Source organism: Xiphophorus couchianus, chromosome 9, assembly GCF_001444195.1.
Source record: "Xiphophorus couchianus chromosome 9, X_couchianus-1.0, whole genome shotgun sequence".
Classification (NCBI taxonomy): Eukaryota; Metazoa; Chordata; class Actinopteri; order Cyprinodontiformes; family Poeciliidae; genus Xiphophorus; species Xiphophorus couchianus.
In genome coordinates, this window is record NC_040236.1 from 31,509,250 (window position 1) to 31,526,512 (window position 17,263).

The 17,263-nt window shown below is 38.6% G+C and overlaps 1 protein-coding gene across 9 annotated transcripts in view; it reads left to right on the top strand.

The window, feature by feature from the left end:
- Positions 1–17,263, top strand: part of LOC114150742 (discs large homolog 1-like protein) — a 140,428-nt gene that overhangs the window by 118,664 nt on the left and 4,501 nt on the right. For 8 of the 9 annotated variants that reach the window (XM_028027370.1, XM_028027373.1, XM_028027374.1 and 5 more), the window contains 9 exons: positions 7,967–8,149; positions 10,997–11,060; positions 12,524–12,539; positions 14,124–14,165; positions 14,454–14,504; positions 15,480–15,581; positions 15,908–16,080; positions 16,161–16,270; positions 17,017–17,108. In XM_028027370.1, coding sequence (XP_027883171.1) covers positions 7,967–8,149; positions 10,997–11,060; positions 12,524–12,539; positions 14,124–14,165; positions 14,454–14,504; positions 15,480–15,581; positions 15,908–16,080; positions 16,161–16,270; positions 17,017–17,108 — 833 coding nt within the window. The remainder of the gene's footprint in view (positions 1–7,966; positions 8,150–10,996; positions 11,061–12,523; positions 12,540–14,123; positions 14,166–14,453; positions 14,505–15,479; positions 15,582–15,907; positions 16,081–16,160; positions 16,271–17,016; positions 17,109–17,263) is intronic. The other variant, XM_028027372.1, reaches the window with a different exon arrangement.

Consider the following 17,263-nt stretch of genomic DNA (forward strand, 5'->3'; position numbering starts at 1 on the left):
GAGGGCTTGAGGATTTAATGAATTTGTAACAAATCATGATGCGTAGAAGCTCAACTGGGGCTTGAGGTATGTTTGAAGGTTTTGAGTTTCACTGTATACTGAAAAGGGCATTGTTGTTTGCTGGATGGATTCCTGCAGGACGTTTTGATTTTGAATCCTTTTAAAATGACCGAACAGACAGGCTTTATGAAATGTAATGTCGTACTTTATGAGCTATCTAAAAAAAGTCTTTAATTAAATGAGATTTTAACTTGGGCTGCATTCAGACCAGCCCTGTTTAGCCCGCTTTAATTGAACTCTAATTCAGTAGGTGTGAATGCGTAATCAAACTCTGATTCGGAGCAAAAACTCAAACTCGTCGTTCTACAAACCTCGGTCTGGGTTTGGTTGAAGTGAACTCTGGTGCAATTTGAATGAAACCAGAGATCGCTCCAAAAGCAGGAAGTGGACTACAGCTCAGTGCATTCTGGGTAAATAGAACCAAAACAAACTCACTAAGCTAGAGTTGGCAGAGGAAATGTCTTGTGTTTTATTTTTTAGACAAAAGAGAAGTCCTGTGAGTTAAAATCTGAAGCCACGCCATACCTTTTTACATTTCCTGAAGAAGAAAGCTGAGCTGAGTGTCTTCTTCTGATGTCTTTGTGTCATTTCCTTCAGTGGTTCTTGGCGCACCGCCCCCACAGGCCAGGAGGTGAACAGGTCTTTCAAAGGGTTTGGATAGTTTGACTCAGTGCAGTGTGAAAGAGAACCGCAAACTGAAAATGAAACTGAAAATTTAACAAATTGAACCGAGTCTGCCAGACTATCAGGTGTGAAAACACCTTTATGCCTCTTTAAGGCATAAAGGTGCCTTAAAGGGGCATAATATTTCACATGTTCAATATTTCACATGTTCTTAAGACTGTTAAATTGAATCCCACAGCTGTAAAGATGCTGTATGTTAGAGGTGTGTGATCCAATACCAAATAAATCTCGGGCCAGTATCATCAATACCAACAAAAAAAACTTGTGACCTTCAGGTGTTTTTGTGGTTTTTTCTTTAAATTATTTTGTTAAAACCTTGGACTGAAAATTAAATTGAAGTATTTCAATCTAGTTCTGGACGTTTTTTCTTTAGATTTGCACAGAAAAGTGTCTAATTATCTGTATACAAGATTTGTTCAAAGAGATGCAGGTGAACTAAAAGGACAAGAGGTTTATGCTGCAGTCGGTTTTCATATTGTTGCCTGTATTATTTGATCTTGCACAGAAATATTATATATCTCCCTTTTCCTTTTGTTTCATCCTCTGAAATAAAGCCGCATAAGCAGAAATCCCATCCGAGCTTTCAGTGAAAGTTAAACATGAATGGAGTAATAATTTAACTCTGCAGAAGTCCCAGTCAGCCATAACTGCTACAGAAGCTTATTTAACAAAGTAATTGTGTTTTTGTCACACATTATTGTAATTATGAATGTTTGTTCTCCCTCTGGAGTCTTACCGCGGAGATTTCCACTCACGAACAAATAAAATATGTCAAACTAAGAGCCGGTAATTGAATTAGAAACACGTTTAATAATTCTACACAGTGACACTTTTTCTTTTTTCTTTGTTTTGGTTTCAAATCATTTGGCGGATGTTTGCGTCTCTGGGTTTAAGATTTTATTCCCTGGTGATGTAGAGCTTCATAGATCTGAAACCCTGAACTTCATGTCTGCACTGCGTCATCCAACCTGTTTTTAAATAAACTCCCTAACTGTATGAGCAGGTAACAGGCAGAGATGCGTAGTAAATACTTACATTTACTTGAGTAGCATTTTTGAAAACGTAATGAAGTTTTGCTACTTTTACTTTATTTTCTACCCACTGAATGAAAAACAAACAATGTTTTAACCAAAACTTTGCCAGACACCTGCAGTTTATATTAAAATTTCATAATTTTTTTATTGAAAGAAACTGATCTGGAAATATTTTATTTTGCCTGATTTTGTTGTTTGTTACTTTATGAGATATTGTCAGTTTTTGGTTTTTAAAATACCAAAATTTCCTGCTAACTTTGTATATTGGTTTGTCTGATTATGTAATTTCTAAATATTAAATAATTGATCCTTTGATCAGCTACTCAGCTGGGTAGTAATTAGTTACATTTACTCAAATACATTTACTAGAGTACTTTTTGTTTTTTAAATAAATCTACTATTAAGAATAATTTTACTACACTGTTCTCTTTACTTTTAGTTGGGTAATTTTATTAGGAAGTTTTTCTGCTCTTACTGGATTCTCTACCCACTAAGTGAAAAACAAACATATTTCAACCAAATATTCACCAGACACAAAACTGCACTTTTGTTAAAGTTTAATTTGTTTTTTTATGGAAAAAACTGATTTGGAAACAATTTATTGTTATATTTTGTTACTTATATGAATAATTGTCATTTTTGTCCCTAAAATACCCAAATTTCCCCTTAACTTTATGTTTTGATTTGTCTGATTATATAATATTTAAACATTAAATGATTAATAATTTGATCAGTGACTCTGCATTTGAGTAGACTTTATACCAAATACTTTTTTACTATTACTTAGTCTTTTCTTGGATTACTTCAGTACAATTTCCAATTTCTTCGCCCACCCTCTGGTAATATGCTGCAGGCTGCACATGCACAACATTTGCACACTTTTGCAGCCCATATTTTCTACAGTCTGTAAGGTCACAGTGTTACACACAGCAGTAATTAATGCATGTCCTTTGCTTGTGTAATTAGATTTCATTAGTTTCCCACACAGGAATTACACAGTAAATTTAAAGTTAAATCAGCTGCTTATGTTAAATATGGTGAGTCTATGCAAACTTTGCTCATCATCTCCTAGTTAAACCTGCCAGCTGGATTCATGTGCAATGTGTGAAACACTTCCTTATATTCTGTGACAACATGGAAGAAAAATAAAACAAAGGAAATGAATACGATGAATGTTGCTTCTAGGCAACAGCTGCCCTTTTATTTTATGCATGTGGAACCACTAATGGAAAGTTACCTCATGCTTTAAATATACAGTACAGACCAAACCTGTGTGTCCAAACCTTTGGTCTGTACTCAATACAGACCGTTCTGATGCTAAAAATTAGCATCAATGCTAAGCTCAGCTAAATAGTAGTCATTACTATTTAGTAATAGTAAGTTACTATTAATTAGTAATTAACAGTAATTTACTTTTTGACATCTTGCCATATTAGGCAAGATGTCAAAAGCATCTTGCCTAATATGGACTTGCACCATTCAGTATGTTACAATGAGTGTATAAGCTAAAATTAGCCAAAATGCTAATGTTAGTGTGATTGCTGTCAGTAGCATGTGGGGCATCACTAGCATGTTGTCTATAATTGACTTACTCCATTCAGTACACTAAACATGGCTAATAAGTCAGAAAAATAGCTAATAGCTTATTTAAGCTAAAATGCTAATGCTAACCTGAGAGAAAAAGATAATGCAGAATAATATTATTGCACCGCCTGCGGCAGTGCAATAACCTGAGGGGCATATTCATCAACCATCCATTACCAAAATCCTCCCTCAGTCTTTTTGGACTGAGGGAGGAAGTCAGTGTGCATGGAGAGAACCTGCTAACAGGAAATTACATTTTTTTAAAGCTCAATAAACAAAAAGTAAACAAAGAAAATAGTGAACAAGACATCTGTGAACATTTTACCAAACTGTAAAGTAAGCCACGAGTAGTACCATAAACACAGAACCAAGAGAACCAGCATTATTCCATCATAAAAAACCCTTAGACATTCTTCCTCTTGGTTGTCAGCAGGAAGGGCAGGATGAGGGGCATCCGTGGCAGGAGGGCGATGATGAGTAGCAATTACAGGACAAGCATCAGTGGCCCGAGTGACCGGACTAACGGCAGAGGCCGGAGGGGCAACAGTACCAGGCCGAGCAACAGTGGCATGAGCAGGGCACCTGCCACACTTGCTCGTCCTGCAACAGTCAGGCAGGAGGGGCAGCCTCATCCTGCGAGCAACAGTGTCAGGATGAGGGGCATCAGTGGCAGGAAGGAGAGGATGAGTAGCAGTTACAGGACGAGCATCAGTGGCCAGAGTGGCAGGAGTAATGGCAGTGGCCAGAGGGGCAACAGTGGCAGGACAAGCAACAGCACCAGGACGAGCAGGAGCAGGAGCAGGGCACCTGCCACTGTTGCTCGTCCTGCAACAGTCAGGCAGGAGGGGCAGCCTCCTCCTGCGAGCAACAGTGGCAGGATGAGGGGCAGCTGTGGCAGGATGAGCAACAGTGGCAGGATGAGGGGCAGCCGTGGCAGGATGAGCAACAGTGGCAGGATGAGGGGCAGCCATGGCAGGAGGGAGAGGATGAGTAGCAGTTACAGGACGAGCATCAGTGGCCGGAGGGGCAACAGTGGCAGGATGAGTAGCAGAGGCATGACAAGAAACAGTGGCAATACTGGCAGCAGAGGCAGGATGAGGGGCAGTTACAGGACGAGCATCAGTGGCAGGAGCAGTGCCACTGATGCTGCTCCTGGCAGGCAGGCGCCTGACAGGCAGGCGCCTGGCAGGCAGGCGCCTGCCACGGGTGGCAGGAGGGGCAGGACTAACGGCAGTGGCAGGACAAGCAACAGGGGCAGGATGAGCATCAGGAGCAGGATGAGCATCAGGGGCAGGATGAGCATCAGGGGCAGGATGAGCATCAGGAGCAGGATGAGCATCAGGGGCAGGATGAGCATCAGGGGCAGGATGAGCATCAGGAGCAGGATGAGCATCAGGGGCAGGATGAGCATCAGGGGCAGGATGAGCATCAGGAGCAGGATGAGCATCAGGGGCAGGATGAGCATCAGGAGCAGGGCGCTCCTGAGCGCCAACCTGGGAAGTCTTGCTACTTAAAGCAATTTCAGAGAAAAATTTCCCCTCCTTTTCGAAAACGTTCCAGTCCGGGTCAGTTTCTCTTGGACCAATATTTCCAGAGACTGTGCTCTCTTCCACAGATGAGAGCACAGTCATCTCTTTAACTTCAGAAAATCCTTCAGAAGGAAGAGAGGACATATCATTTCCCAAGAAGCTGCTCTCAGCTTGAGAGCTACTGCTGTCCAAATCACTTCCAGGGAGGCTATAATCAAAGATTTTCCTCATACCTGTAGTCACCAAGTATCCTAGTCCGAAGCCAAGTGAAAAAAACACGCCAACTGGTATCTTTGAGAAACTAGTCATTTTGGACCGCTAAGTTTCAATTCTGACTGAGGTTCTGAGAGACAAGCAGAACCTCTTTGACCTTTGATGTTCTGTGACCTCATCAGTGAGCTCACTATGGTTCTGACGCAAGATCTTGCTGCTGGTCGTTGCTACGGAAACGATCAGATCAGGTCTGCGAATCGAACTGCTGGCCCTTTGCACGTGACGTCACGCTCTCCAGAACTCTGCTCACTCCGCCATACACTGTTAAAATATTACTGGGTAATTATATGTTACTGGAAAAGATCGCCAGTGAAACGCTATTTAAACCCACAACTAGTCTGAAAAACAACAAATCAAAAAATACAATTAAAATGAATATCAATTATTTCCACTTCTGTTTAATCCAAATTAAGTCAGCGGCTCCATTGGGTCCCCAGGGCTCAGGGGCCCCATAAATGCTAATATTTTAACACAGACACCTAACTGTGACATTTATTTATTGAGATGATCAATCCTGCTAAATTTGATTTAATGGTTTCAGCTTACATAAATTAAAAGATTTCAAATTGTTTAACATTTATATGCAAGATTTTAAGGATCTGGCAAGTTTACTTTGTAAATGTTCAAAGTACAATATTCATTTTGTTTTGTTACCATAGCAACAATCTGATGCTATGAGTTTAATATTTGAGTTTGAGCTCCGTTTTTTCACAAATACAAATTAGTAAACTGCGATTACAACTTATTGCTTTTTAGGTTGGCCATTTGAACTTCTCCAGCTCTCCCAGATGTTAGAGGTGCTGCTGTTTTTAGGGGCCCCCAAGTCAAATTCTGCTCCAGACCTCATACAGCCTTGGACCGCCCCTGAATGATGAGTTAAATCTGCTGCACTGCGCAGAGATGTGCAACAACCGGGAGATTTAATTAAATGCAAAGCATTAATTAGTTGTACCTACATCTCCTGGTTTCATTTAGTAAACGAAGTTGTTCTACCGCAGCAGCGCCGCTACGGACGGCGAGTAAAACAAGTCCTTTTTCCCCTCCAGCGTTGTGTGCATGCGCAAAATTTCTGGACGTAAACTACAACTTGCAAAGTTTATATGTGTAATTATCTGATCTAACAGCACTTTACTGTAGCACCGTACCCTTTTTTGTACTCCTCTTTATCTAATATTTTAGTACACGTTTTCTCCATTTTATTCAGGAGCCGTTAAAACTCTGGGCGGCTTTTTTTGACCTTTCGACAGGCTATTTACAGCTCTCTCTCTCTCTGTCTCTCTGTCTGTCTGTCTCTCTGTCTGTCTGTCTGTCTCTCTGTCTGTCTGTCTGTCTGTCTGTCTGTCTGTCTCTCTCTCTGTCTGTCTGTCTGTCTGTCTGTCTCTCTCTCTCTCTCTCTGTCTCTCTCTCTCTCTCTCTCTGTCTCTCTGTCTGTCTGTCTGTCTCTCTGTCTGTCTGTCTGTCTCTCTGTCTGTCTGTCTGTCTCTCTGTCTGTCTGTCTGTCTCTCTGTCTGTCTGTCTGTCTCTCTGTCTGTCTGTCTCTCTCTCTGTCTGTCTGTCTGTCTGTCTGTCTGTCTCTCTCTCTCTCTCTCTCTCTCTCTGTCTCTCTCTCTCTCTCTCTCTGTCTCTCTCTCTCTCTCTCTCTCTGTCTCTCTGTCTGTCTGTCTGTCTCTCTGTCTGTCTCTCTGTCTGTCTGTCTGTCTGTCTGTCTGTCTCTCTCTCTGTCTGTCTGTCTGTCTGTCTGTCTCTCTCTCTCTCTCTCTCTCTCTCTCTGTCTCTCTCTCTCTCTCTCTCTCTCTGTCTCTCTCTCTCTCTCTCTCTCTCTGTCTCTCTTCTCCATCTAATTTCATTGTCACTCACTCCTGTGCCTTTGCCCTGTTTTATTGATGAAGCCAGGAAGGACATTTGGGAATTCAGTTTATTTCAGCCCTAGTTGCCTTGCATTCACACAGTTGCAAAAACATATTGCTGGCCTATTTTTCCCAGGTCTTTTCCCTCTGGAAGAGTTCGCTTCCTGCAGTCACACACACATATTACCATTCAGGTGGAAGAGCAAGCATGAATTACACAGAACTGGACAAAAACACTCCCACCTAACTGTTTTGGTTATTAAGTGTTTAAATATATGAATAGTGGTGCTTATCTGAAGACACATTTTCACAAAGGTTAGGAGTAAGTTAACTTTGTCTTATTTCAAGTATATTAAGATATTGGCTCTAGAAAATGCATCTAAATATTTGGTCATATTTTGTGTTATTTCACTGTAACAACTAACACTCTTTGAACAGAACACTAATTAGGAAAAGCCTGACTGTTGAATGGATCATTGTCCCAAAAGACTGATGTTCACTGCAAAAACACAAAATCCTACTAAGCATTTTTAGTCTAGTTTCTAGTGTAAATATCATAGTACATTTAAACACAGACAAAATTAACTTATAAGTAATTTTTAAGGAAGATATAGGTGCTTGTTTTGAGTCAATAATTTTTTTAATACTGATTTAATAAAAAGTACTAGTTCCACTGCCAGATTATTTCACTTATAGGACATTTTTCAATGTTTTAAATGAAATAATCTGTTAGTGGAACTACAACTTTTTCATCATTTTTAAGGAATTACTGACTTAAAAGAAGCTCCTATATCGTCCTTAAAAGTTACTTGTTAGTTTTGTTTGATTTCAAGTGTACCAAGACATTTTCACTAGAAATAACATCAAACATACTTGGTAATATTTTGTGTTTTTGCAGCGTAATCTGCCAGTGCATTAAATTTAGTCTGTGAACATCTGTTCCTTTTGTTTTCAGAGCTTTGTTCGACTACGATGGAAGTGCTGCAGACCTGAGTGCGCCCAATCAGGCCCTGCCGTTCGGCTTTGGGGACATCCTCCATGTGAGCAGCGCCGGCGAGGAGGAGTGGTGGCCCGCCCGTCACCTAAGCCCCCCGCCCCCAAACTGCCCTGAAGTTGGACTCATCCCCAGCCGAAGGAGGTCAGAGAGCTGAGGGGTTCAGAAGACATTGGTGGGGTTCACAGATTGTGTCTCTGGGTAGCTGATGGTATTACAATCACGTAAATCAGTGTTTCTCAAACCTTTTCAGACCGAGGAACACTTACCCCATTTAACACTCACAAACCACCTCATAGAAATGTCCCCGCAACATCTTAATTTATACAACCTGACATAAAAAGATTAATCTCCTAATCTGACTGTCCACAATAACACCGTGAAGAAATCTACTGGGGACATTTTGAGTTATTTACATGATAGAAAACACAAGGAAATCAAAAATGTTTTTTACTACAAGTGTTGTGTGCACTAATAATACACATTTGTAATGGAAATGCAGCTTTTTTCTATCTAAACTACAAATATAATATGGACTGAAGAGACTTTTAGGGAACATTTATGTCCCGTTCTTTCGCCCTTAAAGGCCAAGAAGATGTGTTAAATCTCAAAATATCCCATTCTGGAGTCAGAAGCTTTTACCTGTAAAAGGGAAAATTTAAATAATGCATAGAAGCCGGTTGGAAATGATGGCAGCAGTGCAGGAGACTCTATTAAATAGACGGAGTAATCCAGACACCTAAAAGGAAGGAAAATCGTTACAAACGGCGAGGTTTAGAGCCAATATACGTCTTTTTGTGTTGTTGTTGTTTTTTCTTTACAAATCTGTTACATTTACTTGAGTAAATTTATATGTACAGTCAAAACAAACTGATTTTAATTCTGAACAGACAATTTAAGTCAGTGCTAGTAGGAATAAAATAAAGAAACTGAAATTGAATAAAAATAGGTTGACTATCTTGGTCAAACATGTAAAAAATAAACTTTCTTTCAAATGGTTCAGAAAGGGCAATTAGGAATTGTAAGTATAATGTAAAAATAAACAATAAGGCATAGAACTAGCCTGAATAGATCCGCCCTTTTGGACACACAACGTTAAAAATGATTCACTTTTGTCTTGCAGAATATTTTTCCAAAATCATAAAGTTGAAGTTGATTTTTGGTGGATGTGGGTCAGAACGTGTAAATGACACCCAGCAAATCTGATCTGACAAGGGCGACAGTTACATAAAAACAAACGGCAAATGTGTTCTGGCATGTGCTTCTGTGTAAAGAATCTACGTCTGAAACGTTTCCTGACTTTATCTTTAAGAAATAACACATCTATTAGAAACTCTTCTTTGTTCATAGCCATTTAGGAAAACATCTGGACTGGATGTTTGGGCTTCAACAGCATAGAATTACATGAATTCAGGGTTTATTAAAATATTAAACTAGATTTAGAGATCTTCAACACCTGGAAGATTTTTACCTGTAACTTCAAATTTTCACTTTTATTTTGTTGATTTTGTAGCTGATAAAAAATTGATGAAGCTGTTCAGTTGCAAAAAAAAAAAAGCAAATAAATGGAGGAAATCTGTGAATTTTACATAAAAAGAAAAACTTCAAGTTCAGAGAATCTTTTTCTAATACATAATGAATAGTTGTCAATTCTCTTTTGTTATATATTTTATTATATTATTTTATTCTGATGAGGCAGACACATGCTTTCCAACAATAAATACTTTATCTTTGAACCGAGCCCACTGAACTTTTTCCTCCGTTACTTTAGACTAGATTTACTTTTATGTAAATGTAATTTTTCAATTTATTCAGTGTCGTTACAGTTTATAATTAGATAAATTCATCTGAGAAGAAAGCTAAAAAAAACCTCCTTGTCTTGGTGACGCCATTTCCTCAGGCTGACAGGTTTCTGAGGTGTGAGGAGTCTGTTTGGAAGAGCGATGTTTCCAAGTGTGGCACAGAGGCAGGTGACAATGTGAAGTGTTATGGACTGAGAGGAAGAGAAGGGAGGACGTGTCGGAGGCCAGTGAGGCGAGGATGAGAGGAAACAGGGAGCAGAGGAAGGATTGTCACCCTGATGTTTGATGGAGTGGCTGAGGTTGCTACGCTACAGCTAACTGACTAGCTGCTTCGCTAACAGTGTCAACGATGAAGCAATATTTCACCAAACCTATTAGAAAAACTATAAAGGTGTTTGTCGTGTTGGCCAAATTTCTTGAGTGAAAAAAGCCCCGTAGCAATTCGGTGTTTTTTTATTTGTTTTTTGGAAAAGGATGTCATTCGTTGTAGTTCCAAAATTTAACAAGAAAACAGACTTTTAAAATTTTTATGCTTTTTATACAACATTTTGGTGATTAATCTCAAAATGTGAGTTATTTTCTAGAAAATGTTCAACTTTTTAAATTCCGAAATGTCCATTTGTTTTTCCAAGAAATTTTCTTAGGTTAATTTCAAAAATATTTGTTTCTGGTGAATTATAGACTTTTCACGTTCAGAAATTTTCTATATTTTTCTAGCAAATTTTCAACTTTTAAAACTCAGAAATTTTCTATTTTTTTCTAGTAAATTTCTAACTTTTAAAATTCAGAAATTTCCAGTTTTCTTTCAGAAAATCGTTGACTTTTTTATCTCAGAAATTTCCTTGTTTTGTCTAGAAAATTTCCAAGATTAATCTAAAATTTTCAACGTTTTTTTTTCTAATGAATTATTTACTCTTAAAACTCAGAGAAGTCCATGTTTTTCTAGAAATACTAATTTAAAAAATTGTTTTTCTAGCAATTTTAGACTTTTCAGACTCAGAAATTTGCTAGTAAAAATAAACATTTGTGAGGTTTTTGTTGAAATTTACTTCTCCCTTTTTTACCATGGCCCTAATGCTCTTTTGTTTGTTGAGATTCGTTTTGCTTCTTATTATCTTCTTAAAGAAAGCATCAGTTTCTTCTCTGTTAGTGTTGATTTCTGTCTTTGCTCATTTTGTTTCTCTCACAGAGCAGAGAAGAAGGAAAGGTCGAGGCTAAAGATGGTCAGAGTGTCGAGGTCTCAGGACAGATCGGTGAGTTTGTGCACCTCATGTTGACCCTAAACCAGACATGGGCAAACTACGGCCCCCGGGCCGTATACGGCCCGTTAGGCTTTTTAATCCGGCCCGCCGAACTTGTCCAAATTATCGTAAAAACCCATGGATGTGTAAAATCCTGTTTCATTTCCCTTTCCCCTGCAATACCCTCGTTTCCCCGATAGACGGCGCACTAGTCTAGACACACTTTCCAGCTGACATTTCCCCCCTTCGGTAAAAATGAGCGGACCAAAGAAAAGAAAAGTGGACACTGAGTGCCGAGTGTTTAAAAAGGAGTGGACAACAAAATATTTTTTTACTGATGTCCGATCAACGGCTGTATGTTTGATATGCCAAGAAACGGTTGCAGTTTTCAAAGAGTACAATATCAGCCGTCACTTTGCCACAAAGCATGCTAACTATGCTAGCAAGCAGTCAGCACAGGAACGGGCGGCTACTGCTCAGAGGTTGGCAGCTAATTTACAGACTCAGCAGAATTTTTTGTTGGATCAACAGATTAATGCTGTCACAAATCCACCTTTTTCAACTAAAACTTTCTGCTTATTTCATTCATTTTAGTTTCTTGAGTTCAGTTTGTCCTTTAATCACTTTCTTGTCTGGACTTTTGTCGTTTTTTGATGAAGAATCACTGGAGCGTTTAATAATAGTAAAGAACTCAGCAGCTTTTTAAATGAAGCATAGGCGAAAATCTCAGGGGGGCTTGAGGGGGCCGGACCCCCCAATCTTGGAAAAGTCTAGAATTGTCCCGCCCAAAAAATAATCACTGAAGAAACATTTGTTTTTAAATAATACCAATATGAAAAGGCAAAAAAAAAAACAAAATAAATCTGCCATTTATCTCAGAAAAAAATAAGAATTAATTTTTAGCCCTTTTTATGGAAACGACTTATTGCATTCTAGTTGGTTATACAGGAGGCTCCACTTCTGCTTTTCAAACATGTACAGTTGTATAGTTGTGGGTCTGTTTGCAGCCATTTTCATGTGCGAGTGTGAAAGTTGAGTTGGAGGGATGTTAAAGTGACAATAAGATTAAAATCTTATTAACTAAGAATGATTTTGTGCAGAAATCCTGGCCTTACATGTCGAAGGAAGCATAATAAGTCGCCTTTAAATGTTAGAACTTGATCAGATCTGAGGCTGCAGCATTACTTGAGTGTGAAGATGAGCTCTGACACAAGTTTAGCACAAGCTATTGATAGCACTGTGCTGTCGACTCAATCTCACCCTTCTGTTTTCTTCACGCCGTACGAACTGGTGCGCCACGTGATGAAGAAATGATCATTAAAAATGATCACACCCTCACACACACTTCCTCTCTCGGTTATTTGCATAGCGGACTTTCAAACCGTGTTTCTGCTGGCAACACACACACGCACACACACAGTTCCATTGTACTGTGTGTGGTGATTAATGATCTCCTCTCTTTCTATCTCCTCCAGGATCAAGAGGATAAAGGTGAGCTACCTAACTATCGCTGACACCTGCTGGTCACTATGTGTAACTGCTTGTCATGATACGATAGTTTTGTCTGTTTTGATAGGGGATAGCCAATAATATTCCCTCAAAATAGTTCTAATTTATCACTTTGTTGTCTAGTTTTCTAGATTAAATGGTATATTAGTGATGAAATTTATAGATCGCTATATTTTCAACCAACTAGACCTAATTTGTTTATTATTCCTGAAGAATCTTTTGCTTTATTTGTTTTTAATTAACTGAAATTTAGCTAAATCTTACACTTGTTTTGTTTTTCACAATGATTCCTTGTCAAATCAAGAAACCGTTCAAGTTTTATTTCTGCGTCTTGCAACACAGATGTTTCACTTCCATTTTTTATGTTCTGCAGATCTTTGTAAAAATAAAAATCTGCTGATGCGAAAAAGGAAAGCTGCATTTGGAGTGGAAAGCACAGTAGTCAAATAAATCATCTTTTGTTACATCGGCACAACCCAGATGCTGTCTCTGCCTTAAATGCAGGTTTCGCGTCGTAGCGTAGTCCTGTGCAGACTATTGTGCTAACATCAGCTTTGGTTAGTCAGAGCTGCATCAGTCAGAATTTTATGCCTGATTTCTGAGTTTTCATAATTCAGACTTTTCTTTAGGAATAAGAAGTATAATAATATTTCACTGCAAAAACACAAAATCTTGCTAAGTAATTTTGGTGTAGTGTCTAGTGCAAATATCTTAGTGCATTTGAAATAAGACAAAACTAACATATAAGTAACTTTACTGTAAGAGATAGGAGCCTGTTTTAAGTGAATAATCCTTTAATATTGAGCAAATAAAATTCTAGTTCCTCTGGCGGATTATTTCACTTATAACATGAATAAATGTTTTATTATAAGATAAATAATCTTCTAGTGGAACTAGAACTGGGTTTCTTGTGCAAATATCTTAACAGAGTTGAAATAAGACAAAACTAACTTACAAGTAACTTTTCAGTGAAATATAGGCGCTTGTTTTAAATCAATATTTCATTAATATTGATTAAAAAGTATTAGTTCCATTGGCGGGTTAATTCTGTTGCACTTATGACATGGGGAAAATGTCTTGTTATAAGTGAAAGAATCTTACAGTGAAAGTAGAACTGGGTTGCTAGGTGACGGGTTTGGCTTGGCTGAGGTTGCTAGGTAACGGTGCTTTGTTACAAGTGAAATAATCTGCCAGTGGAACAAGAACGTTTTCATCAATATTAAGAACTTATTTACTTAAGACAAGTTCCTATGCTGAGAAGTTACTTGTGTTTGTTTTGTCTTATTTCAAGTGCACCAAGATATTTTCACTAGACCAAAATGCTGAGTAAGATTTTGTGTTTTAGTAGTTTTACTATTTACAAAAGAGAAAAATGACTTGAGTCACTGAACAGCTGCTTAACTCTGACTTTAAAATGGTTGTGCCTCCAGAAAACTGATGACTAAATATAAGACATTTTATATGTGTAAGTTGTGTTTGTGTTCCTGTGAGTTATGTGTGTGTGTGTGTGTGTGTGTAATTATGTGGATGTGTGTGTGTTGACTCTGACCTGTCTTGTCCTTCCAGCGCTGGTAACCTCTGGCACCAGTGATAGTGAGAGTAGTTCCTGTAAGTGTAGACCCTCCTGTCCTCCATTTCTCCTCTCCTCTACCTTTTCTCCGCTGCGCCTCGCTCTACGTCCTCTTGTGTTTTCCATTTCGTCTGTCCGTGGGTGTGTGTTTCCCTGTGTGTGTTAATTATGTGCATGTGGGTCTTGTGTGCAAGTCACATTTCTCTCTACCTTTCCAGAGCTGCTGGAGAAATTTTCTTTCCAAACATAGAAGTGGGTCGGAGTTTGGTGTGGTGTCAAATTTGTGATCATTAAACCTTTAAAAATATTTGTTTCTGTTTAAACAGCTGGCCAGGAGGAGATCCTCCTTACATACCAACCTGTTGTGCAGCAGGAAGGTACGTAAAAGACTCTTATTTTATTTTTTATTCACCGTTTCTAGTTATTTCTATAAAGTATGAATCATTAAATCACCTGACAGCATTAGCTTCTGGTCGGGAACTCAGACAATGCTACAAAATATGCAAAGAATCATTTAATTTTACATTTTTCTCCACTTTGTCTTCATTAATTTATTTTAGCTTATTGTACATCAAAAATATTTAGATTTTTCTTTTTATTTCACAGTAAATAAGAACACATTTATCAACTGACTTAAACACAAAACAGCCGATTTGAGGGACCTCAAATTGGATTTTAACTAATTTATTAAACTTTGTTTAAAGTAGAAAACAAATGAAAAGAAATGAGAATAGATTGAATTCTTTTTTTCTTCCGAGCCCAAAAGAATCTTTAAACTGGATTTCTTTGATTTAATGACGTATAAAACAACGTTTAAGTTTTGATGTACAATAATTTAAGATTTCATTACTGTTCAGTTAAGATGATAGTTCCCTGTAGGATCAGATTAAAATGTACATTTTCTTGATCTTGTTAGTTTGATTTCCCTTGTATTTTTACACTTACAGAATTTTTTTAAGTATAATTTCTTTGGGGGCGTGCTGTGGTGGCGCAGGGGGTTAGCACGCCCCGCGTTTGGAGGCCTTAGTCCTCGACGCGGACGTCGCGGGTTCGACTCCCGGTCCCGACGACCTTTACCGCATGTCTTCCCCCCCTCTATTCACCCTCCTTCCTGTCTGCCTACTGTACAAAAAATACGAGCCACTAGCGCCGCAAAAACTCTTCGGAGAAAAAAATGGGGGAATAAAAAAAGTATAATTTCTTTGGTTATGAGGATTAAATTCGTTTGACGTCAGCAGTGAATTTATTTTGTGAAATGAGAGATTTTGTCAGATTCGGCCCGTTTTCACTTTTTGTAATCAAACAAATGTCTTTTCATGGAAATAAACTTTCGTCTTTTCATGTTTTCCCAGTCAATTACACACGGCCAGTCATCGTGCTTGGACCAATGAAAGATCGGGTCAATGATGACCTCATCTCTGAGTTTCCTGAAAAGTTTGGATCCTGCGTCCCACGTGAGTTTCTTGATTTCCTTTAAGTCAATAATTCCTTAATATTGAGGGAAAAGTGTTAGTTCATCTGTCAAAATGTTTTTCACTTTTAACGTGGAAAACATGTTTTGTGATAAGTGTAAAAATCTGTCAGTAAAACTAGTTTTTCTAATCAATATTAAGTAATTATTGATTTAAAACGATCTCTTCTATCTTTTTTCCTATTTCAAGTGTTCAAAGATATTCACACTAGAAACCTGACAAAACATAATTTAGATTTTGTGTTTGTGCTCCGTAATCTTTTATTTTTTTTGCCACATCTGAATCTGTATGAATCCTGCCCCTGTTAGACACAACACGGCCACGAAGAGACTACGAGGTGGACGGCAGAGATTATCACTTCATGTCCTCGAGAGAGCTGATGGAGCGAGAGATTCAGGAACACAAGTTCATCGAGGCGGGTCAGTACAACAACCACCTCTACGGGACCAGCATACAGTCTGTCAGAGAGGTCGCCGACAAGGTAAGGGCCGCTTACAGCGCGTCGGGAGGAGGAAGAGCGTGTTGGAGGCGGCTGATTGTCGGACCCTTGGTCTCCTGCAGGGGAAGCACTGCATCCTGGATGTTTCTGGGAATGCCATAAAGCGTCTCCAGATGGCGGGCCTCTACCCCATCGCTATCCTCCTTAGACCGCGAAATGTCGACAACATCCTGTGAGTAGCAGATGTACTAAACGACGACGCTTGTACGCTTCCGAACTGAAAGGTTTTACAGAGAAAGGGCTTCATTTTAATTAGGACTGGACGATACGACTGAAAAATGTATCGCAATATAAGTGTTTCGTAGCAGTTGGTAGGTTTTCTGTTTTAAATGTCAGAAATATTTAAAACTGGTGACATGACCTTTCCTGTTTCATCCTGTTTTCTCTCCACACCGTAGTCTTTTTTATTTTTAAGCAGTTATGGGACACAGTAGCGAAACCTTAAAGTGCTGCTGCGCAAGTTACTAAACAGGTCGTTGCTAGGTAACCAAAAGTTACTCAGAATGCTGTTGCTAGGTAACCAGAGTCAGGTGATTCCACCAACCTTGCTTATTGTAGTTATTGTAGTAAACTAATGATATAACAAAACTGGAATTGAGAAAACATTTTTGAAAATTGAAATAAGAACAATAATGGACTAACTGGAACTATGTCCTGAATTACATTTATAAAACTAAAACATACTGAAATTAAAGATATAACATGCTTTGTTTTGTGTTTATGAATCTATTTATTAGCATTTTGAAATTTATAAAAAAAACTTTTTCATAATATTTTTTTCTGTATAAAAATATATTGTAGGTTTACTGCACCACAGCTCATTCCTTGTTGTTTACTACCTCAAGTTTAGTTTAGTTGGACACCTACACTTAACAAAAGTAAAATTAGGTTTTGAACCTCCGTGTTTGCTCTCTGCAGAGAGATGAACAAACGTTTGACAGAGGAACAGGCGAGGAAGGCCTTCGACAGAGGCATCAAACTGGAGCAGGAGTTTGCAGAGTACTTCACTGGTTAGTCAACTTACACACACACATAAGAAACAATGACATGAATACGACTTTTTATTTCAGACTTGTAATTTTTCTCATCTTTTCCTTGAATTTCCTCCTTCCTTTTTCCTTTTTGCGCTGTACAATGGCTGCTGGAAAAGACAAGTGTTTCGTTC